Source organism: Pristis pectinata, chromosome 1 (assembly GCF_009764475.1).
Source record: "Pristis pectinata isolate sPriPec2 chromosome 1, sPriPec2.1.pri, whole genome shotgun sequence".
NCBI lineage: Eukaryota > Metazoa > Chordata > Chondrichthyes > Rhinopristiformes > Pristidae > Pristis > Pristis pectinata.
In genome coordinates this window covers 16,929,032-16,954,782 of record NC_067405.1, presented here as the reverse complement: position 1 = coordinate 16,954,782, position 25,751 = coordinate 16,929,032, and the positions used below count along the sequence as shown (strand labels likewise).

The window sequence follows — 25,751 nt, the reverse complement described above, 5'->3', positions numbered from 1 at the left end:
TTATTAAAGGACAGTAACCTATTCTATCTGTGATCCAGTGGGACTAAATGGTCCACTCCTATTTAAGTGCCTTAGCTCTCTGAAATATTAAGCTGAATTTTAAATTATTTCAGCCTTTTGGAGCTTTTTCCATGGGTGTTCCTCACATCTTTGAGACTGTCTATGCTCACTTCATGATCAAAAAATATTTATGGATGAAGAAAGCCATTCAGCAAATCTTCATTCATCTACTCCTCACCACAGTTTTTTCTCACAACTTATGTGCTCTTCACTTGGCACTCCTTTTCTCCCTCTCCTAGGCCTCTCTCTTTATTATTCCCTCTTGGCTCTTCATCCAACCAATGAGAACAGCTCAGGAATGGTTAACAGTTGGATGAACTTTAGCTACACTTTCAAAATGTTGGATAATTCCAAAATTGTGTGTGTGGTTGGGGGGTGCAGGGGGTGGGTGGGTGGAAGGGGTAGTCTATGAATGCCAGAGTTGTTAACATTTTGGGGATTTTGGTAATGGTTTCTACTACTGATACTGAGACCATTGATGCCAATGTCATCTACCCCCTCTTCAAGTTGAATGTCCTGTGTGAAATCTACCCTGGCTGGAATATATTTTTTTTCACAAATTTGATTAAAAGGCAAATCTCTCTCTTGGACCTGAACTATCAGAACAAATCAGTTAAGTCAGAAATGCTACTGAAATTGAGCACTCTATAGTTCTGTCCTGGTGCAGCAAATGCCAAGGGCATTGTTAATATTTCAAGCAATTCTCTCACTGAGAAGACGTGCCAGAGAACCGGGAGCTCTTCACCACTGCTGCCTACTGAGATCAGTTGATATCACCCAGCCTTTCTTCAGCTGAATACCCTGCATGTCTCCATAACCAAGATATATAACAGGTAACCACTTAACTAAATGTTTATTGAACATCTGGGTTTGTTTGAAATAGCCAGTGCAGATATGCTGTGAACGAAAGTGTTTTACATAGAAGCACGCCTTCCATGTCCACGTTAACCTTCAAGTGTCTACCTCTGCTTATTCCATTTTGCTGCACTTGGCTTTCTCTGCCATCTCATTTCAACTGCTCATCTTACTTCTTAAAAGTTGTGAGACTACTTGCCTCTATCACCCTCTCAAGCAATGCATGCCAGATTTTAACCATCCATAGGTGAAACCATTCCCAAATTCCTGCTTTATCTCCTACCCTTTATCTTTAGCCTATTTTCTCAGTTTATGGATGCCTCTCCTATGGGGAAAGGTTTCTTACTATCCATCTTATCCACGCCCCACATAATTTTGTGTGCCTCAGTCAGGTCACCCCTAAGCCTTCTCCTCTCCATGGAAAACAAGCCCCACCTATCCACTTTCTCCTTGCAACCAAAACTTTCCATCCCAGGCAACGTTCTGATGAATCTGTTCTGCATCCTCTCCAGTGGAATCACATCCTTCCTTTAGTGTGGCGACCAGAATTGTACACAACGTTCCAGCTGTGCCTAACCAATGTTTTATACAGTTGTACCATAATCTCCCTGCCTTTACGTTCCATACCCTGGCTAATGAAAGCAAGTATCTCTAATGCCCTCTTAACAATCTCATCTACCCATGCTGCCTTCAGGATCCTCGGACATGAACTCAGTAATTCCTAGAGTCTGACCATCCATAGTGCTTTCCTTAGCTCATTAGTCCAACCAAAATGCATCGCCTCACATTTTTCAGGATTAATTTCCAACTGCTATTCCTTTGTTCATCTTACCAAGTTATCGATACTGCTGTGTAGTTGAAGACCATTATCAACAACACTACTAATTTTGTGTCAATAACAATGGCAACAATGTGGTACTTGTTCATTTTAGAAGTGTTGGCTTAGTTGTTGGAGGCTTACACTATGTTTCTAACTAGAAAAGTTCCTAATCTGCTAATGCACACTTTTTTCCAAATGTGATCAGTGTCAAAAGTGTCCTCCACTACCAAGATATCAAATTCCAAATCTGTACTTTATGGTTGTGTGACAAAGAGGGGCATTGATGTCACTGCTTTGCTCTGCAACCCTTTCTGAATTATGAGATCAAGCAAGTTTAGCACATACAATACTACAGGTCTAAGGACTGTAATCAGGGTAGCACTGCTGCCAGTGATAACTATACTGCGGGTATTAGTGCTTTCCAACTTTGCAGCATTTTGATTGACAGCCTTCCTCTTGCTCCTCTCAATTTTGTCCTAGTGTTGAGGTGGATTCATTACTTTTACTGGACTGACCTTGGTTGTTTTGGATGGCGCGGTGGGGGTGGGGGGTGCGGGGGGAGGGTAGGGGTGGTGTCAGGAATTGCAGAAAGTTATTGGGGGTGGGCTGGAGGATTTTCTACCATTCTGAGATAATGCAGTGAACAGCAGGGGTAGAATTAACAGTGGGAACAGGCAACACAACGACACCAAGGTTCTGCATGAAGTATTCAACAATTAGGCTTAATTTATTATCCTACCCTTCAAAGCAAGCAGCACAATTTATCAAATATCAGACCTGTTTGACAGATCCTATTACCCAGCCACAACTGATCCTCCCACTCTGACATGATGCTACTTGAACATTGTCTTGCAGTGAATGAAAGAGGAGACGCGATGACTCCTGAGTCAGGCAGAAGGCATGCGTGTTGGCTGCAAGAGGAACCGGGAGAAATCATTGACAATGAACACCTGTCAGAGCAATGGGCTTCCGTCACTTCATCCTGGGTGGTAGAACATAGCCTCCTGGCCCCAAATATAGAACAGTCAGTCACAGGACTGCATCCGCTACAAAAATCGTGTATCCACCTTGCCAAATGCCATAAATCACTTTCAATAGTTTTGAAGCTTTAGGGATTTTGATTTCACCCACCAGACACAAATAAATCAGTTCAGTGCAAAGGTAGCAGAGCATGGGAAGTTATATAGTGAAACTCGGTATTTTTGCATTGAGACTGGCTTGTGGTGACAATTATTCCCATTGAGATATGCCTTTTTTTAGCTTTATTCTCAAAGCTGGCTTAAAATACAAGTGCCTTCTCACTCCCACACAATGCTGGGTCTGGGATTAATGCAGGAATCTACTTGTTGCAGGAGAGGAAGGATTCTAGAGAGGCCATTTAATGTAGATGCTGTTTTGTGCTACCACCAGCTCGATCATTTTATGTGGAAGGCAGGAGTAAAGTAATGAAGAACTTAGCAACACATGGACAACTTGCTCATGCTCCTCAAATCTGTTGCAACCACTTGACTGGGTCACTGGGACCCATTTATTTTCATACCTTATATTAATTCCTCTCTGCCCAAATCCTCAATGCATTGTCCTGCTCACTTGCATTACTCTCAGGCCAGCAAGAACATAGCCCCAGATCCATTCCTCCTTTTACATCACTCCACATCTCCACCCTTCCTTTCTTCTCTGTTTCTGTCTCTGCCACCGTTCCAAAGCAGAACTTATCAAAGTGACATCCTTTCTAACTTTGACAAAGATAAGTTCTCCTTCTTTGTTCTTCTCAGCTGATCTGCAGCTTCTAATGTGATTAACCAAACTATCCTCCTCTAATGCCTTGACACCATTATCCAGCAGGGCAGGGTTGAGGCGTTGAAGAGGGTGCAGAGGAGATTTACCAGGATGCTGCCTAGATTAGAGAGTATGGATTATGAGGAGAGACTAAAGGAGCTAGGGCTTTACTCATTGGAGAGAAGGAGGATGAGGGGAGACATGATAGAGGTATACAAAATATTCAGAGGAATAGATAGAGTGGACAGCCAGCGCCTCTTCCCCAGGGCACCAATGCTCAATACAAGAGGGTATGGCTTTAAGGTTATGGGTGGGAAGTTCAAGGGGGATGTCAGAGGGAGGTTTTTCACCCAGAGGGTGGTTGGTGCATGGAATGCGCTGCCTGGGGTGGTGGTGGAGGCTGATATGTTGGTCAAATTCAAGAGATTGTTAGATAAGCATATGGAGGAATTTAAAATAGAGGGTTATGTGGGAGGAAGGGGTTAGATAGTCTTAGGTGGGCCGAAGGGCCTGTATTGTGCTGTATTGTTCTATGGTTCTATGGTTCTATGGCGTTTGTTTGCTTCCATTCTTCTTTGTCGAATCACACCACAGAGAATAGCAACAATGGCTTATTTACCCACTCCTGCACTGTTACCCCTGATATCCATGAGAACTTTTTCCTGGCCTCTCCTATTTCTCATTTACATGCTGTACCTCAGAAACATCACACAAAAAAGAGCAATTTTCAACATTTGAGTTAATGGCACCCATTTCCACCTCTACTACCTCTCTCAAGCCCTCTGCTGTCAGAGTGCTTGTCTAATATCAAACACTGGATAGGTAGAAATTTCTGTCAACTAAATAATTGAAAGAAGAAAGCCACCATTTTTAGTGTCCAGCAGGAACACTGTTCCTTAGCTGAAATCAAAAAAACTGCAGATGCTGGAAATCCAGAATAAAAATGATTCAGGTCGAACCAATGAGGCCTGACCTGCAGAGTATTTCCAGCATTGTTTGTTTTTTATTATTGTTCCTTAGATAAGATATCTTCATTAGTCACATGTCCATCGAAATACACAGTGAAATGCATCTTTTTTGCGTATAGTGTTCTGGGGGCAGGCCGCAAGTGTCGCCACTCTTCCGGCGCCAACATAGCATGCCCACAACTTCCTAACCCGCACATCTTTGGAATGTGGGAGGAAACTGGGGCACCTGGAGGAAACCCACGCAGACACGGGTAGAACGTACAAACTCCTTACAGACAGCAGCCGGAATTGAACCCTGGTCGCTGGCGCTGCAGAATGTAGCTGTTGACTACGTCCTGCTCCTTGTCATATTATGGAAGCTCTTTGCAACCTTGGTGTGATATTTGACCTCAGAATAGGTTTTCACCAGATATCCGTGCCCTCGGGATTTTCAACTTCATAATATCACTCTGGCTTCAGATCAACTGCTGGTAACACCCTGGTCCACGTCTTATTTACTCTAAATCAGATCATTTTGATGTACTTCTGGCTAACATCCCAGCATTCTACTCATTGTAAACCTGACATCACCTAAATCTGTCATCTATGTTCTAACTTACATCAAGTCTTTTTCATCTTCCACTACTTTTGCCTGCTTGCCTACATCGTCTTTTAGTTAAGCAATGCCTCAATATTAAAATTTTCATCCCCGTGTGAGCTTGGCCCTTCCTAATTCTGTCATCTCCTCCAGCTATATAACCCATTGAGATATCCATGCTCCTTCACTTGTGGGGTCTTGGTTAGCTACAACTTTAACACTTAACCATGGACAGACATTGTTTTAGCTGCCAAGAACCAAAACTCAGGAATTAGCTCCCAAAAACTACTCTCTTCTCCTTTAAAATGTTCTTCAATCTACCTAATCTGCTCTAAGATCTCCCTATGCCATTGAGCATCAAATGCAGTTTGAGAATACTCCTGTAAAGTTCCTTAGGATTTTTTATTACGTTAATGCCCCAATATAAATACACATTGTTGTTGTAAAAAGACTTTCATTTCATAGGGGAAAATAATGAAAAGTGATGCCTTTACCAGTTTTCTCAATGAACTTGCTGTGAGGCATGAAGCATCACTGATTAACATTCACCATCAATTCCTGCTCCTGTACTGGAGCTATCAACTCACTCTGAAACAGAACTCAATTGGTGCCAACAATCTTGTGCCTCATCTATATTCCTAAAGTACCTAAATACCAGTGTTGACAGACTATTCAACTGTAGACCTCATGATTAAGCCTCCCTCAAAACCCTTTGCAGTAGGAATTATAGGACAACAATTGTAAGCACAAACATTGGATGGCATTTTCTTTCCCAACAGAAGTGAATTGCATTGCTCCTACTACTGGGTCATTGTAGGCCAGGGTTAGAATCCTCAGATGAGGGACAGAATACAAACCACTTGGATGAGTAAGGCTTTCGAACACTGTAAAGCAACAGGGAAGAGAACCGGTTAACATAAACTTTTAAGTGGGACTAAACCTGCAATGATCCTAAGCTTGGCACTACAAAGATTATAATGCAGCATTGTAAAAAGTGCACTGGTAGAATAGTCAACAGATATAGCAGTCTAAGATTCAGGATTACCAACCTTCTGGAAATAAAGCAAAAGTTGATTTTGAATACAAAAAGATCAGCTCAGGGGTGGGTGCATACTAATGAGACAACTTCCATTCATCACAATCTAAGGAGCCAAGCATGTTTTTTTACATAAAGACAAAAGTGGATGCCAGATATTAATTGGGGTTATATTCTGAACATATAATTGATGTTATTTCAGTTATATATTTATTGCTGGTTCTGCCTCTGTTCATCCAGCACAAAATGACCAATTTTAGTACTTACACAGTCCCACAGAAAAAAAATGAGAGTAGTTAAATATAACTGGAAGCTCAAGTGATCTTAACTGTATGACCTGAAAGTTCAGGGTTCAAGTGCTAGGGCTAACCAAATAAAGATTTACTACATGAGCTTTCTTGGATGGAGTTGGCACCTGACAAAGAAAAAGAAGTCCTGTGTTTATATAGTGCCTTTAACAATCTCAGGAATTCTGGTAGTCCTTTCCAGACAGTGAAATATCTTTAAAGCATAGCCACAGCTGTAAAGCAATGATGCAGCAGCTAATTTATTCATGGCAAAATCCCACAAATGGCAATGCAATAATAACTAGATAATCTGGCTTTATTTACTGATGTTGGTTGAGGGATAAGGACATCAGGGATAACTTCTCTGCTCCTTATTGAAGATATGCTGCAGTACAGTTTAAACTGCTCATGTCAAAATCATCACTGTTAATAGATCAACCACAAGGGTAGCTGGAAACTAACATAATCCAGGTTAAAGTCTGTTGGAATCAGAGTCAAGAGGAGGCAAAGCAGTGACATGAATCAATTTTCCGATGCAGTTTGTCCCTTGAAGAGCTGTGTGACCCAAAACAATTGGCCCTTTTATCAGTGCCACAAGAGACTGCAGACGCTGGAATCTGGAGCAAAAAACTCAGCAGGTCGAGTAGCATCTGTGGGGGGGGGGAAGGAATTGTCGGCGTTTCGGGTCAAGGCCCTGCATCCGGACTGAGCGGAGAGGGAAGATAGCTGGTATAAAGAGAAGGGGAGGGATAAGGGCTGGTAGGTGATAGGTGGATCGAGGAGGGGTGAAGGATGATGGGCAGGAGTCATGTGGGGGAGAGGGAGGGTGTTCAGAGACAGAGGCAGGTGGGTGATAGATGAAAGCAGACAAAGGTGAAGATGGAGCCAGGTGGGGGTGGAGGGGAGGGTGAAGGTGGAGACAGAGGCTGGAGGGTGATAAGCGGGGACACAAAGTCTACAAGTGCTGAAACCTGATAAGGAAGGAACCATTAGGGGAGAGATGAAGGGCAGATGGAAGCAGATGGGGGAGGGGATAGGATGGGTGAAGAGTGTCGCTATTGCCTACTATTCGCATACTTCACCCACCCTTCCCTCCATGCCTGCTGCTGAGTTCTTCCAGCAGTTTGAATTTTGGTCACGGCAGGAATAGCCAGTAGCATAAAAATAAGGTAATCTGAGAGCCAAACAAAAGAACAATAGGCTCTCCCATAATATGCTAGAGCAATACGTTAACTCCCATTCCCTCTCCTTGGATGCTGCCTTATCTGATGAATATTTCCAGCACTTCCTGTTTTTATTTCAAATTTCCAGCGTCTGCTTTTTTTTTGCCTTTCAATATGCCAGAGTTCAACAGAATTATTCTCTTCCATTGGGACTCAGCCTCCAAGAGTGTCCCACAACCCTACATCACCCCATTATTTATATCCCTGTATTGGAGCAGCCATACTTTGAAATGGGATCATTTCCAAAACTCAGATGTTCCCAAAATAAATGACCCAAGACTCGTTTTAAGCTTTAAGCTCCCAATTCATCTAAGTTCTCCCTGATAGAGGCCCAGCTCCACAATGAATTTATTTAAAATTGAGTCAAATCCAAGAACCAAGGCTGGGATTTAAAAAAGGGTTGAATTTTAAGTCATTTCATTTTGATTTTGGACCTACCCAGTTAAGCAATGACATCAGCTATATTCAGAGAGACAGACTTGGATCTTCCTGTCCTGTGTAATTCAAGCTGTATCCACAGACATCCTTAAACAGTCAAAGTTTTGGGCAGCTCACTACAGATTTCAGCACGATAGACTGTGTTGAGAGAAGAGTTTTGTACTTGGTTGCCATAAGGGCTAGAAGTGTGAACATGTTTTCACTGTGAGCACATACCTGTTAGAGAGGAACTTCAGCACTGAAATTTGACAGAAAACAGTAGCCACCTGGCAGGGTGAACTGTCAGAAGGCAAACCTTCGACATGAAGCAGGACGTGGATAATAAAGGACCCCATGGTTCACAATTAATTAGACGTGTTTAATTTGCTTTACAGTGTTCATGCAATTAACTAAATTTGATGCAGGCAAGTGGGAAGACAACTAGAATGTGCTGTTGATGAATTGGGGTCCTCTGTCAGGATTAAGAACCATTAATCATGCAGTTAAAGGCAAGACTTCTTTTCTGTTTCAAATAATTGATAGTGTTAACCTTACGTGTGGATTCAAAATTAAGCATAAAATGTAACTTATTATTCTGAAATTTTGGCCAGAGCTGAAGGGATATCTGGGGGTAAAATTCATTTGGGGTGGCAGCTAAAATGAGCTAAAATGAAGTTTCTGTATCCAGTCAAAATTTTTCTTCAATTTACTTTGGTAATAAAAACATTAGCCAAGAAGTAAACAGAGTAGAGATTCATAATTCTTGTTTTGTGTTACTGCTCGAGACCAGTTACACTTCCATTTTGTACTTGGTTCAATATTGTTAATCTTCATAATGTTTCATATAATGGATATACCACAGAAGAAGGCCGTTTGGCCCATTGTGCCTGGGTTGGCTGTGGCTGAAATCAATAGAAAATATATAAAAACAATCTGAAGTAATCTAAAACAGGTTGACAATATGCCATCAACTAACATAATGTATCACATAATGTCAAAAATAGCCCCTGGGCCTAATTTTAACCTAATTTGCCCTTTGGGTTTGGGTCAAGACCTTGTTCTGCACCGCAAGAACTGGCTACTCTGCTAACACCTACCTCCACACAATTCTGAGTCACAAAATCACAGAGAGATACAGCACAGAAACAGACTCTTCTGCCACTAAGGCTGTGCTAGCCATCAAGCACCCTTTTTTTACACTAATCCTACTGTAACCCATTTTATTCTCCCTACATTCCCACTGACTCATCCTCCCTCCCAACGCCCTAAATTCTACCACTTACTACACAACTAGAGGCAGTTGTAGCATAGCAGTTAGTGTAACGCTATTACAGCGCCAGCGACGCGGGTTCAATTCCTGTCGCTGCCTGCAAGGAGTTTGTATGTTCTCCCCGTGTCTGCGTGGGTTTCCTCCGACATTCCAAAGACGTATGGGCTAGGAAGTTGTGGGCGTGCTATGATGGCGCCGGAAGCGTGGCGACACTTGCGGGCTGCCCCCAGCACATTCTTAGTAACGCAAAAAGACGTATTTCACTGTGTATTTCGACGTACATGTGACTAATAAAAATAAAAAAAAGTTACAGTGGTCAATTAACCTACTAACCTGCAGGTTTTTGGGACCTGGGAGGACATCAGAACACCTGGAGGAAACCCTTGCGGTCATAGGGAAACATACAAACTCTGTACAGATGGTCAGAACTGAACTTGGGTCACTGGAGCTGTGAGGATGCAGGTCTACTAAATGTGTCACTCTGTTGCCCTTGCTTGCTCTTCATAACTTTTGACCTTTCTTGACTGCATGGGACTATAGGTGTCCTATTTAAAAGGGTTTATGAGGTGTGCTGAAAACAATGCTACAGATTTTCACATTCCAGATTTAAACTGTTCAAATAATATTTTTAAAGTGCACCCTTAAATAGAAAATGTCCATTACATGATTATAGTATTGCTGCCATTTTATAATAACTGCAAGGACCATGTGTGGCTACAAGACAACATCCCTCCTCTGTATGAAGTATTGCCACAGGAACATTTACATCCATCTCACAGGACAGGAGGAGGCCTTGGTTTAATGTCTCATCTGTATGATGGCACCTTTGTGCAGCACCTACTCACTTTTGCATTCATTTGGTAGCCTAGATTTCTGTGCTCAAGCTGCAAGGAGAAGTGTAGACATGATCAAGGAAAAGCTGTGACACCTCCTGTAGTCTAACATGTCAGCGGTGACCATTGAGAAAATGCAAGTAGCTAGAAGCAAGCTTATCATTTAACAGAATGCCTCTAGTTTTGTCATGAACAGGACCATGAGGCAGGCAGGTAGAATGTACATGTGTTAATATTTGTAGTCAATGTTCACTCTCAGGCAAGGTACATCCTGCAATCCTGAACAATTAGACAGGTGATTAACACTGACATTTTAAGCGATAAGCCTGTTTCTAAATCAATCTTGGGATCTCATGTGTCTGTCACTTTTAATGCTAAACCTTAGCTTTCTTTCTGCAGAATATTGGACTGTGTGGGAGACAGAATGGAATGGTGTTGGTGGGTTGGTGGGGGCAGGGGGAAGTGGAGGTGTTTTATTTCAAACACAGACTGGCTTGATCCCTTTGGAATTTCAAGCTGGGGCTCCTGGATCCAAAAGCTTCTTAATTCCGGAGGTGGAATCCCTCCTGGCAATAATTTTGGTTGGCTTGAGTACAAAACATATTACATAGAAATGTAAATTTCCTGGTACAGAAACTTACAACTCCTTATTGGTTAAATATTTATTAGCCAACACAGATATATAGAATTGGGTCACAGATTAGCCATTTCCTCGATAAATGCAGAGTAAGTAAAAGGGGAGCAGTAACCAATGGTTCCTCCCGGGTTCCTAGCTCTGAAGAAAGAGAACTCAGAGCAGCTCAACATTGAAACTGATCAGAAGGACAAAGTCCCAGGTATTTTAAAAGTAGCAAAGCAATTTTTAAAAAAAAAATCACAGTCTGGCTCCACCATACAGTCATCTCAGCCACCACCATTATGTTTGAACCCTGTGTCCGACTGATCCCACTGTTTCAGATCAGATCAGATATCCTCCTGGGTCTGGACAGACCCCTGAAGTCAACTTTACTCAAAAGCTCACGTGTCAGATCTTTTTTGGGGTCAGTAAGTCTAATTAAAAAGAAGAAATCAAATATAAATCCTGTAAGAATGAATATTTGTTAAAAGGTGAACAACACAAAGGCATCTGCGTCACCCCTTCCCCCCACTCTCAGCCATCGCAGTACAAAGCCACAAATCCATGTTAAGATGCTGTTTCATCCTGTGTTTTTGAAGGCGCTGCAAAAGGATTGGGTTCAAAGGATTGACCGAAGGTAATCTAGCCAATCATTTGAAATAATCAGACCAAGGGTTACCCAAAGGAATGTTAATCACAGCCAACACCACCTGCAGGTATAGGCCTGTGACTTGAACGACCAGCCCTGTAAGTGGGCTCAGTGCTGAGCTTTCCTGTCATCCCTTTGGCTGGCTACTGCAAATGATTCAAGCAAATGGGTTTTCTCCTGCACAAAGTTTAAATCTAAATTTACTAGTGCGTGAAAACAACGAGCAAAAATGAACTTGGCATTAAGATATGCTTTGTTTGTCAAGAAGCCGAGAAGTTTCTTTGTATGTTTCATTGAATATCTTTTTATATAAACGGATGAACCCACTGAGCTCTATCCACTAAGCTGGCAGCAAAAACACACTCATAAAAATGGGATTTGACCAACTTGGTTATGAGAAAGTAAGGTTTCTAACTAAACTGAAGGAGCTGCAGACTGTAGCTCCTTAAATACAGGTAAACATCCCAGAATCGTGCAATAAAAACAGGATGCAACTTATTTGACCAGTGTGGGAGATAGCCTGTTATTTTCTTTTCCGAGATAGTGAACGCTGGCGAATCTTTCACATCTTGTTGGAGCCTGAGACACATTCCAAGACAGTACAGGATGACCCAGCTTCAACCAATGCCATTCAAACAGGATGCAGCAAAGATTGTTTCATCCTGATTGGGAGCTCCTATTGACAGAAAGTCTCGCTACAGGCAGGTGATTGCACTTTATCCCTGGCGGAGCAGGAACAAAATACAACGCGGGGTATACACAGTGTGACACGATGCAGCACCAGGAGGCAGGTGTATCTGACTTTAAGTACACTGCGTGACGTGATAGAAAGTGTCTGGTTATATTGGCCACCTGCTGCAAAGGAGGGAGAGATGAAGGGATAGGATCGATGAACATTTGCGCATTTTACAGACCTCCTGTACTGCACTATGTATGCCTTAAGGGGAAGAGCAAGTAGAGCATAAATATTGTCAAATGGCATTTTTTAATCTGTTCTGTAATATCCTGTGTCACAAACAGGTACTGTTCACTACCACGAACATGTACTGTTGTCCTTCTCTATCCCTCTTCTGTGAGAAGCTAGATACTGCCCCCTTCCAAATCTTCACCTACCCTGGCGAACAAGTGCTGCCTAATTTCACACTGCTGCCAAAACAATCTGCTGGACCCAGTCCACCTCTTTACCGGGCCAAGGGGATTTCCATAAAGTGAGCAAATATCTGGAGCTGTAGCCATCTAGGTGGGACAGCTGGTAAACTGGGAGGTAGTAGGGTGGGGAATGAGAAAATTGACAGTGGATCCAGCGATATGGAAGGAGGCTTAGTTGGTCCGCTGAAGGAGGATTTATTGTTTAAAAATTCCAAGGCTTTTTTCCATGCTAAGAAAGCTTTGCACTTATATAGCATCTTTCATAGCATTGTGATGCTCCAAAGCTCTTTACAACCAATGAAGCAGTTTAGGGATGCGTTTACTAATGTAATTCAGGAAGTGATGTCGCTGGTTTTAATCCCACTATGTGTAGCCAGCCAGGATCACACCAAATCATTTGAGGGATAAATATTGGCTGGGACACCAGGGTATAACCACACCTCCAGATCTTCTTCAAAATAATATTACAGTTTTCTACATGCATTGAGAAGGCAAATGGAGTTAAACATTCATTCAATTCCACACTGGACCATTCACCTAGGGTGTGACTTGAACCCACAACTTTCTGATTCCAAGGTGAGAATGCTGCCAACTCACAACGTACACACTTGGAGTACTGTGTACAGTTTTGGTCACCCTGTTAGAGGAAAGAAGTTATTAAACTAGAAAGAGTGCAGAAAAGATTTACCAGGATGTTGCCTGGACTTGGGGGCCTGAGTTACAAGGAGAGGTTGCGTAGACTAGGTCTTTATTCCATGGAACAAAGGAGATTGAGGGGTGGCCTGATAGAGGTGTATAAGATCATGAGGGGCAGAGACAGGTGAAAGCACAGTCTGTTTCCCAGGGAGGGGGTGCTGAAAACGAGAGGGCATAGACTTAAGATCAGAGGATAGAGATTTAAGAGGAACATCAGGAGCAGCTTCTTCACACAAAGGGTGGTGTGTATTTGGAATGAGCTGCTGGAAATAGTGGTTGAGGCAAGCACATTAGCAACATTTAAAAGCCATCTGGATAAGTACATGGATAGGAGAGGTTTAGCGGGCTATGGGCCAAACGTGGATATATGGGACTAGCTCACTGGGCCACACAGTCGGCATGGACAAGTTGGGCTGAAGGGCCTGTTTCCATGCTGTATGGCTCAATGACTACACTGGAACACCTTGGTATATATACATTTTTAAAGGGATTTAGTTTAATTTGTCTGATGCAAATATAGATTAGTCTGTGCCAGCTGTCCACGATCCATTGTCAACAATTATAGTTTTACTGCATCTCATTACTGAGACTTAAATTCTGTAAAAAGAAACTAGTTAGTCTCAGTAAAGAGTAACAATGAAACCACAATACTGTTGTGAAACCAATTTGCTTCACTCGTGTCCTTCAGACAGGGAAAACTGGTGTCCTTACCCAGCCTGGTCTACATGTGACTCCAGGCCAGAACAACAGGGTTAACTCTGAAATGGCCCAGAAAACCAATCAGTTCAAGGGCAATTTGGGATAGGCAGTAAATGCTGCCCTTATCCGAGACACCCACACCAGTGAATTAAACCCCAGTCGAATTGATCTACTTAGGTTGCAGCCAAGGGCAGGCTGAATGTGGAAGAGTGCTGTCTTTAGCTGGTTGTGACTCTTTATGGAAATTTTGCTTATTTAAATTCCACTGACTGTGACAGTAAATAATTCCTGACTAAATTGCTCATGACATTTCTGTATCCTTAACAGTTGTGGGTAGGGGCAGCAGTCTGATATGTGCTGATGTTTATACAATGCTCTCTGGTTCAGAAACCAAATGGGCTTAAATGGTCTTTGTTGTTTAGCTTATGTAACCATCGAGTCACTTTTCTGTGACTTTGGGCATGGATATGTGTGCGTGTGTGTAACTAAATCATCAAATATAGGTGCAGATGAAACTGTGTCTGCCAATTAACATGTTCATGTCCACTAGCAAAACTTTAATTCCATTGCAATAGGATTAAATGGAGTTACAGTATATCCTTAAAGGGCCCCATTGCTCTAATTTCAGCCTACCAACCCTCTGGAGACTCCAGGAACCAAAGATTCATCTTCCAAATAATGGTGCAAGCAACCCAAGAGAAAAGTTACAGGGACATTAAAAAAAAGGGAAGAAGTTATTATCGTTATAAAGCCGCACACTGAAGTGATGGTGTGTGGGAGACCAATGCCAGTCTCAGTCAAGGTCATTGGTGAGTGGTAACTTACCGCCTATGCTGAACAATGTACATTAGGATCACTCAGCCCTGACCTTCAGTGTACCAAGAACCTAGAACACTACAGCACAGTACAGGCCCTTCAGCCCACAATGTTGTGCCGACATTTTATAAGATGAGATAAGATCTTTATTAGTCACATGTACATCGAAACACACAGCGAAATACATCTTTTGCATAGTTACTTTTGGGGGGGGCAGCCCACAAGTGTTACCACGCTTCCAGCGCCAACATAGCGTGCCCACAACTTCCTAACCCGTACGTCTTTTTGGAATGTGGGAGGAAACCGGAGCACCCGGAGGAAACCCACACAGACACGGGGAGAATGTACAAACTCCTTACAGACAGTGGCTGGATTTGAACCCAGGCCGCTGGCGCTGTAAAGCATTATGCTAACCACTATGCTACCTGCTCTAAGATCTACCTAACCCTTCCCTCCCACATAGCCCTGCATTTCTCTATCATTCATGTGTCTATCTAAGAGTTTCTTAAATGTCCCTGATGTATCTGCCCCCACAACTTCTACAGGCAGAACGTTCCATGCACCCACCACTCTCTGTGTAAAAAAACTTACCCCTGACATCCCCCTTGTACCTTCCTCCAATCTCCTTTAAATTATGTCCTCTCATGTTAGCCATTGTTGCACTGGGAAACAGTCTCTGACTGTCCACTCGATCTATGCCTCTTATCATCTTGTACACCTCTATCAAGTCACCTCTTATCCTCCTTCTCTCCAAAGAGAAAAGCCCTAGCTCACTCAACCTATCCTCATAAGACACGCTCTCCAATCCGGGCAACATCCTGGTAAATCTCATCTGCACCCTCTCTAAAGCTTCCAGATCCTTTCTATAATGAGGCGACCAAAACTGAACACAATACTCCAAGTGTGGTCTGACCTGAGTTCTATAGAGCTGCAACATCACCTCATGGCTCTTGAACTCAATACCCTGACTAATGAAGGCCAACACACCATACGCCTTCTTAACAACTCTATTGACCTGTGTGGCAACCTTGAAGGATCTATGGACGTGGACCCCAAGATCCCTCTGTTCCTCCACACAAGTATATTTCACAATTGCAATTGCTTTGGGATTAGATTTGGGGGCGGATAGTAGGTACAGACACTACACCCCTCTGACGGCTGATAGTGTCAGTGATTGTGGATACTCAGGACAGGGATCTTTACCTTATCATTCAGTAAGAGACATGTCACTACTTCCACCCAGGTAGTGATGGTCAGTGAACCAATGCTCTGATGAGCCTTCACCACCGCCCCCACCCCCATGCCCCTAAGTTAATGTCTGTTCTTGCAGTTGAAACTATGCAATTTGTAAAGTTTTTATCTGCACTGCAATATCACAAGTACATAACACATAACTGCAGTGGCATCCACGTGCATGAAGGATGGAGGTAATTTCTCAAAGTACATTATGCATGCATGTAACCACTGATCAACTTAGCATTTGGGTTTTCGAACTCTATCGCAAAGCACATAATATCTTTGCGCTGTGTAGAATTTCTGGCTCATGGAATTTTTTCCTTCCACCCCTTCTGCCCATTTTCCCTCCATGTGTCTTTCTCTAGCTGTAGTAGGTTGCCTGGGTAGAAGTTCTGCTTGACTGGTCATCAAGAGGTAATTAGCTACAGAAGAGTCTGTTCGCTTTCCAACCCAGTGTGGGAAGACTTTGTGATTTGAGGATGGAGATGTTGGGTAACCAACAGCCAAGGGAGGGACTGTTGGCAATGGAAGGTCATGTGATGAAAGTTCCCGGTACAGAATTAGCAATCCCAATTTAATGGTTAAAAAACACAAAGAGCTGCAAATCTGAAATCGTCACAACTCGCAGTTGGTGCACCTCTAAAACACAAAGAGCTGCAAATCTGAAATCGTCACAACTCGCAGTTGGTGCACCTCTAAAAGAGAAACAGGGATCAAACCATCTGAAGCTACACAGTCCTGTTTCAAAACACACCATGCTAAGCAATGTTTCTGCTCTAAACATTAAACAAATATCTGTATCTTTCCAAAAAAGTTTATACGACAGGGTTAATTTCCTTTGAATTCCTCAATAACCAAAAATTCATGACCTTAGAACTATAAAGCCAGGCAGCACGAAAACAGGCCCTTCAGCCCAAGTCCACAGCGACCATCAAGAATGCAGATCTTGGGAGCCAGGGTGGGTGAAGGATTGGAGGGAGGCAGCATCACACAGGAGAGGGATAGAGAAAGGGAACAATACGTGCTCATGGAAGGGAACAGCATCGGTTTGTGTCACAGGATTTACAGTAATCCCATTTTATTCTCCCCACATTCCTATCAACCTCCAGATTCTACCACCCACTTACACAGGGACAGGGCCAATTGGCAGTGGCCAATTAACCTACCAAACCAATCATATCGAATGGCAGAGAAGGCTCAACAGGTTGTATGGTCCACAGCTGCTCCTGTTTTGCATGTTCATAGATCACCACCATGGAGAGCATGCAAGGAAATTATCCTAGATAGTAAAGGTTACCTCACAACGATGATAACATTGATTTATTCATTGAGGAGGACACTGAGAAGCAATGCACACCAGCAGGGGAAAAACTTAAAGAAGCAACACACTGAGAGGCATATACTGCAGCCAATAAAGTACTTGCTTTCTGATCAGATATTTCTCCTTCAAGGGGTTTGAGGGCCTGGACTCTCTGTAAACTGGGTTTGCCTGCCAGCGTCACTCAGCGTACCAGAGTTGTGGCATGGAGTGCTTTGTATAAACAAGGGCATCCATCTGTGATGGAGTTTAAAAGAAATACATTCTGCTAGCTTACATAAGCAGTTCACAAAAAGCCGTCATGGAGAAGTCAGCCAGTCTGGGATAACACTGTGGCCATTTCTTAGAAAAGATGCACTGGTTAGACAGTCACAATGAGGACACTGCTGTCCCACCAAGGAACAGGAAAGTCATCAGGGCTCCTTATTCTGGTAGGCAGTGCATGAGTTATTCTCAGGAAAGAATTTGGGCTGTGACATCCATTATGATTAAATAGTCCTCCCACAATTTGGGGGAAATTATTAAATGCAGAAACAGTAAAATCATGGGTAATGGAGGCTGCACCACTCTAGGCTCGCACTACTTTTGTAGGGTGACATAGGACATTACCGCACAGTACGGGCCCTTCAGCCCACGATGTTGTGCCGTCATTTTATTCTGCTCTAAGATCTATCTAAACCTTCCCTCCCACGTTGCCCTCCATTACTCTATCATTCATGTGGCTATCTAAGAGTCTCTTAAATGTCCCTAATGTATCTGCCTCCACCACCTCTGCCAGCAGTGCATTCCACGCACCCACTAGTCTCTGTGTAAAAAACCTATCTCTGACATCCCCCCATACCTTCCTCCAATCACCTTAAAATTATGCCCCCTTGTGTTCGCCATTTTTGCCCTGGGAAAAAGTCTCTGACTGTCCACTCGACCTATGCCTCTTATCATCTTGTACACCTCTATCAAGTCACCTCTCATCCTCCTTCATCCAAAAAGCCCTAGCTCACTCCACTTATCCTCATAAGACATGCTCTCCAATCCAGACAGATTCCTGGTAAATCTCCTCTGCACCATCTCTAAAGCTTCCACATCCTTCCTATAATGAGGCGACCAGAACTGAACACAATACTCCAAGTGTGGTCAAACCAGGGTTTTATAGAGTTGCAACATTACCTCGCAGCTCTTGAACTCAATACCCCAACTAATGAAGTCCAACACACCATACACTTTCTTAACAAACTTATCAACCTGCATGGCAACCTTGAGGGAACTATGGATGTGAACCCCAAAATCCCTCTGTTCCTCCACACTGCTAAGAGTCCTGCCATTAACCTTGTATTCTGCCTTCAAATTTGATCTTCCAAAGTGTATCACTTCACACTTTTCTGGGTTGAACTCCATCTGCCACTTCTCAGCCCAGGTCTACATCCTATCAATGTCCTTTTGTAATCTACAGCAACTTCTACGCTACCCACAACACCACCAACCTTTGTATCATCAGCAAACTTATCAACCCACCCTTCCACATCCTCATCCAAGTCATTTATAAAAATCACAAAGAGCAGGGGTCCCAGAACAGATCCCTGCCAAACACTACTGGTCACTGACCTCCAGGCAGAATACGCTCCATCTACTACCACCCTCTGTCTTCTACGGGTTAGCCAATTCTGAACCCACACAGCCAAGTTTCCTGAGATCCCATGCCTCCTGACTTTCTGAATGAGTCTTCCTTGAGGAACCTTATCAAACGCCTTACTAAAATGCATGTAAACCACATCCACTGCTCTACCTTCATCAATGTGCTTTGTCACATCCTCAAAGAATTCAATCAGGCTCGTGAGGCACAACCTGCTCCTCACAAAGCCATGCTGACTGTTCCTAATCAGCCTATGCTTCCCCAAATGCCCACAAATCCTGTCTCTAAGAATCTTCTCCAGTAATTTGCCCACCACTGAAGTAAGACTCACTGGCATGTAATTCCCAGGGTTATCCCTACTCACTTTTTGGGATGTCATGAAATCATGAGATGGCAGGTATCTGTAGAACCCTGAACAAGTCAGTGTCATCAAGACAAAAGGGGAAAGAACTGCAGTGGACAGGAGGAGGAAATAAGGGAAACCTCATCCAAAAAGATAGGACACACCTGAGATTCTTCACACATATTGCTCACTTCAGCAAGGCCCAGAAAGTGGACAATCCGAACAAATGGGTTGACCCTGTTAGACTGAGGTGGTGAAAAGATTCTTTACTCAGAAGTTTGTAATTGTTTGGAATTTTCTCCCCCAGTGAGCTGTGGATGTCCAGCAATTGAGCACATTTGCGACTGTGAGGGATGGATTTTCAGGACCAAAAGGTCAAGTTTACAGGGACCTGGTGGGAATGTGAAGAAGCCGTGGTTTGATTGAAGGTTCAATGAGGTGTATGGCCTACCATTACATCTGGTTCTTACCCTCCAACCTGAGGCAACCTGTGCTGCTCTAATCTGTCTCCTAGTCGTCAATAATCAGTGGCAGAGAGGATGAGAACACAAGAAACGGGTTCAGGAGTAGGCCTACTCTGCACTCAATCTTGACCACAGTTGCCCTTGAGTGCTTGTTTCCCTCAATTCTTCACTCCCTCAGAGATCTGCTTATCGTAGTCTTGAATATATTCAATGCTTCAGTCTCCTGAGGTCAGTTTCTCAGTGCATCTTGTCAAGCCTTCACAAGATTCACAAGATAACTTGCCTTTCTTTCTGTCTGTATCAGAACTGGCCATTTCTGCCTGTAATCATTTTGGCTGTTTTTCTCTTTCCACGAGTATAGCCTAGCCTGCTGGGCTAGTTGCAACATGGACTGAGAAGCATAATCTGAATCTAACTGCTACATTAACTCATTAGTTCTCACATGGTCAGAAGCATGTCCTGTATTCTACCCATCTCTCCCCATGTTCTCTGGTCCTGGAAAGTAACTTGTTTTTCCCTTTTCCCAGTTCTGATGAAGGGTGTTGGACCTGAAATGTTAACCATTCCTCTTTTGACAAACGTTAACTGACCTGCAGAGTGTTTCCAACATTTTCTGTTTTATTTCAGGTTTCCACCATCTGCAGTTTATTGATTTTCCTCTCAGAATCTTGTACATTTCAATGAGGTCACTCCTCATTCTTCCAAGTCTAACCCACAGAACCTGCTCAACCTTTCTTCATGTCAACCCCTTCATCTCAAGAATAAACCATGTGGACCTTCTCTGAACTGCCTCCAATGCAAGCACATCCCTCTTCAAATAAAGAGATCAAAGCTTTTTTGCAGTACAGCTTCAGCAAAGCCCTGTTGTAAAACGACTTTCTTATTCCTGTACTCCATTCCTATGCAGGCACGGCAGTGTAGCGGTTAGCGTAACGCTATTACAGCGCCAGTGACCCGGGTTCAATTCCGGCCGCCGCCTGTAAGGAGTTTTGTACGTTCTCCCCGTGTCTGCGTGGGTTTCCTCCGGGTGCTCCGATTTCCTCCCACATTCCAAAGACGTACAGGTTAGGAAGTTGTGGGCATGCCGTGTTGGCGCCTGAAGCGTGGCGACACTTGCGGGCTGCCCCCAGAACATTCTATGTAAAAGATGCATTTCACTGTGTGTTTCGGTGTACATGTGACTAATAAATAAATCTTATCTTATAACATTCCATTTGCCATCCTAATTATTTGTTGTAACCATGTTAAGTGTGTGTTAAATGTATGAGGAGACCCAGATTTCTCTGACATGCAACATTCTCCCCCTTTAAACAACGTTCTCCTTTCCTTTCTCAGCAAAGTGAATAACCTCACATCTCCAAACGTCATACTCAGTCTGCCAAACTTTCATCCACTCACTCAATCTGTCTGTATCCCTTTGCAAGTTCTTTGCATCCTCGTCACAACCATCTATGTATCATCAGGAAATCTCACTACAATACTCTCAGATCCCTCCTCCAAGTCATTAATACAGATTGTAAGTAGCTGAGGCCCTAGCACTGATCACCGTGCAACATCTTAAAGCAAAGGAAATTAAGAGAGGAGTCACTACTTTGAATGGGACAAGGGAAATATTGAGTAACACTTCATGTGTTGGGGCCTGCATCGTATTCTTTCAGTGGAAGTGTGAGAATCGCAGTAGCGTACAATCAACATGCTCACGTACACCTACCCGTGAATAGTGTGGATAGAGTGCGGCTCGTAATGGTACCTTCCCTCGTGATGCCGCATATCGATGGGTATGGGCGTGTGGAATGCTGGGAAGATGTGGTGCGAGGCTGAAACAAATAAAGAAAATGAGACATTAGGAAAAAGGTACTGCAAAAATTGTTTAAAAAAAGTTCAAAGGCAACGGCTTCCACAAAGCTGTAGATGTTTCAGAGCAAGAGCGTGTTCAGCGAAAAGAAAGATAAGGACCTTCATCTTCGCTATTGGCTCAATCAGACAAGAGAAGCAGAATTAATAAATAATCAAAGTCATTCACAGCATTCCTACATCACAAACATTAAAGGCCTCCAACTGGGTTTCTGACAAAGACCTGCAGCTACACATGCTTTGAACTCTAAAAGATGGTAGGAAGTGTGAAAGAAGCCAGAGCAAAGGACACAAACAGAACATGACAGGGCTGGGAGAGCGGAATCACAGGTCGGAATCAGTGCTGACTTCAGCAGCAGGTCCCGTACTGTGGGTGGAAGGGCTGTATGTAGGGGTGCAGGGGTGAAGGGCAGGGGGAGGAGGCGGTGGAGGGGAGCGAGAGAAAGCTGGGCTGGCACATCGGACGTTAACTGGGTGTTTGTATAGGACTGGGTTGTTCAGACAAACAAAGCCAGTACAGCTGGCTTCTAATCAGGCAGATGATGCCTAAATCTTTGGGGGATTAAGCACAGGGGCTTCAGACTTATCACATTCAAAAAATTACATCAAGCCTAGGCCAATTACATCTGGAATAGTATGCGAGGTTCAGCACATCTCATCTGAAGTGGCTGTAAAGTAAATTACAGCCCCCTGTCAACTCTTCCTTGCTTCTGCCCATACTTCAGATGATGACTACCCCTTGGTTATTGAAATTGCTGAAGCAGAGCCAAATGTATTAGAATCTCCCAGCTTTTCATTTATCATACAATCTCCTGCTTTGATAGTTGAGTAAACTGTGCTCAGCTCAGTATTAACGTTTACCTGTCAATGTGCAATCCATGTACAGAGACTGACAGCCATCTTAATCATGAACAGCAGCTCAATCAGTCTTTACATAAGGTTGAAAAATTTAGCATTATATTTCTCTCTCTTTTGTGAAATATGAGAGATAGGGTGTGCTTATATATGTGGGACAAAAGGCTCGATATTTCTAGATTCGTTAGGCCTATTCTGATATGGTTCAAAATTTCACAGTGTGGGGCCAAATATTCTGACATCAGGTAATAAGAAAAGTCATGAAGTGAAAGGAGAGGGCAAAGGCTTCTGTGAGGAAAATAAGTCTATTTTGTATCAAATAAATTGTGCTGACCATAAACTGAATTTCACTTACACTAAATTTCACACTTTCTGCTGAATAACGTTGGATTCATATTTTTCTGCTGCCCTCTTGTCTACCACAAGGCTAAGTTGCCCCCGTAGGTTCAGCAGCCCAAGCCGTATCAAACAAATTGGCTCAGGCTTTGACAAGTCAGGCACGGGACGCTTTATGGATGCACCAGGCAACTGGTATAATGGGTCTGTGCTTGGCTGCATCAGGCAGTGAGTGGGTGCGAGCCACACAGCTTTACTTAACTCACGGCTGAAGTTAATGCACCATTAATAATGGTCAGAGCGAATGACAGGAGAGAATCACCCTCATGGACAAAGGGAACAGGGGACCACTAGCTGCCTTCAGCAGCCTGAACTGGGTCATGACAGTTGATTTGACCAGAGCAAATGCTGCTGTGATGGAACTCAGCAACTTGAGGTAAATATTTAGGGTAAACCTCTCATGGTTATGCACTGCGTTAACCGTTTCAAGATAAACCTCCTTCAGCTGGGTACTGTGGATCTTTGGTTGCACAGACTCCACAATGTTGCCCACCTGTTTCACTTCCCTACTGGCATTTGGGCTTCACATTCTTTTGAGTTTATTGGTTGGTGCTATTTTACCAGAACTGCTGGTTACAAGCACTCTAATCGGGCTTGCACAGAAACAAAATGGATCCAATCCAAGTCATTACTGACAGTCTAAGGGGCTGATACATGGTTAACCTATCACAAGGTCGTCAAACTTTCTGCAGTCATTGATCTCATCATCTTCCTCTATCACTGTTCATCAGGTGGATAGAACTACAATCACCCAGTGCCATTTTCTGCTCTCTTGTTGCAGTCAAAGAGTCACCAGCAATGGCCTCTCGCCCAACACACCAGAACATAAAAAAAACCAGGTTCAGGCCATCTGACGCTCCGCCATTTATCAACATCTTCCACCTCAGTGCCAATTTCCAGCACGGTTTCCATATAGCTCGATTCCCATAATATCTAGAACAGTATTGATCTCAGTTTTTGATGAAATAATGACCGAGTCTCCATCTGGCCATCACTCCTCCCTCTGAGTCCCCTCCCCTCTCTGTTCCCATCTGCCCACCTTAGTCGGTTCCATGTTGCACCTTCCTTTCCTTTCAGATTCCATCATCTGCAGCCCTCTCTTGCCTCCACCTATCACCTCCCAGCCTCTATTGCTATCTTATCCCTTCTCTCCCTCACCTGACTCCATCTGCCAATCAACCTCTCCTAACCTGGATCCACTTATCGCTCTTGTACCACCCCTCCCCCTCATCACTTTATATTGGTGTTCTCCCCTCTACTCTTTCGGACCAGATGAAGGGTCTCGACCCGCAACATCAACTGTCCCTTTCCCTCCATAGACGCTGCTTGACCCACCGAGTTACTCCAGTAGCTTGTTTTTTGCTAGAGAATTCTAAACATTCACCACCCTCTGAGTGAAGAAACGTCTTCTCATAGTCCTAAACAGCCTGCTCTTTAACTGTGCCTGCTCGTCCTCGACTCCTTAGCCGGGGAAACATTCGCCCTGCATCTAAGCCTGTCAAGTCCTTTAAGGATTCCTCTCATTCTACTAAACTCGAGGGAATGCTCAGTCAATCCTCAACTCCCAATCTACTCAGTCTCTCCTCATGCAATAAACACGCCATCACTGCAATTAGTCGTAGGAATCTTTGTTGCACTTTTTCTGTGGCAAATCAAAGTGCACACAGTACCCCTGGTGTCATCACCCCAAGGCCCGATACTATTGCAGTAAGATTTCCTTACTCATACTCAAACCTTCTCATAAAGGTTAACATACCGCTTGCCCTCCCATCTGCTTGCCACACCTTTATCTTGGCATTCAGTGATTTTCCTAGAAGCTCATCCTTTGAACATCAACACCACCCAGTCTCCCCATTTAACACTCTTTTCTATTATGTGTACCAAACGTAGATGACTTCACATTTTCCATATTAGTTTACATCTCCCATATTCACTCAATTTGCTCATCTCTTTGCATCCTCCTCTGTATTCACATTCCCACTCAGGTTAGCATCATTAGCAAATCTGGAAATATGACATTTGGCCCTCTCAGCCATGATATACGAGCCATACGAGCCTGACTGAATTTTTTGAGGATGTGACTAAACACATCGATGAAGGGAGAGCAGTAGATGTAGTGTAAATGGATTTCAGCAAGGCGTTTGATAAGGTACCCCATGCGGGGCTTATGGAGAAGGTGAGGAGACATGGGATCCAAGGGGACATTGCAGTGTGGATCCAGAACTGACTGGCCCACAGAAGACAAAGAGTGGTTGTTGAAGGGTCGTATTCTGAGTGGAGGTCAGTGACCAGTGGTGCACCTCAGGGATCTGTACTGGGACCCTTACTCTTTGTGATTTTTATAAATGACCTGGATGAGGAAGTGGAGGGATGGGTTAGTAAGTTTGCAATGAGACAAAGATTGGGGGTGTTGTGGATAGTTTGGAGGGCTATCAGAGGTTACAGAGGGACATAGATAAGATGTAGAGTTGGGCTGAGAACTGGCAGATGCAGTTCAACCCAGATAAGTGTGAAGTGGTTCATTTTGGTAGGTCAAATATGTTGGTGGAATATAGTATTAATGGTAGGACTCTTGGCAGTGTGGAGGATCAGACGGATCTTGGGGTCCGAGTCCGTAGGACGTTCAAAGCGGTTGCGCAGGTTGACTCTGTGGTTAAGAAGGCATATGGTGTATTCTCCTTCATCAATCGGGGAATTGAATTTAGGAGCCGTGAGGTATTGTTGCAGCTATATAGGTCCCTGGTCAGACCCCACTTGGAGTATTGTGCTCAGTCTGGTCGCCTCACTACAGGAAAGATGTGGAAGCCATACAGAGGGTGCAGAGGAGATTTACAAGGATGCTGCCTGGAATGCGAAGCATGCCTTATGAAAGCAGGTTGAGGGAACTCGGCCTTTTCTCCTTGGAGAG

At 43.6% G+C, this 25,751-nt stretch overlaps 1 protein-coding gene across 4 annotated transcripts in view; it reads right to left on the bottom strand.

Annotated features, from left to right (window-relative positions):
- gli2a (GLI family zinc finger 2a) overlaps window positions 1-25,751 on the bottom strand; it is a 374,584-nt gene that overhangs the window by 107,360 nt on the left and 241,473 nt on the right. For all 4 annotated transcript variants that reach the window (XM_052013099.1, XM_052013121.1, XM_052013112.1 and 1 more), the window contains one exon: window positions 21,450-21,555. In XM_052013099.1, the coding sequence (XP_051869059.1) occupies window positions 21,450-21,555 (106 nt within the window). The remainder of the gene's footprint in view (window positions 1-21,449; window positions 21,556-25,751) is intronic.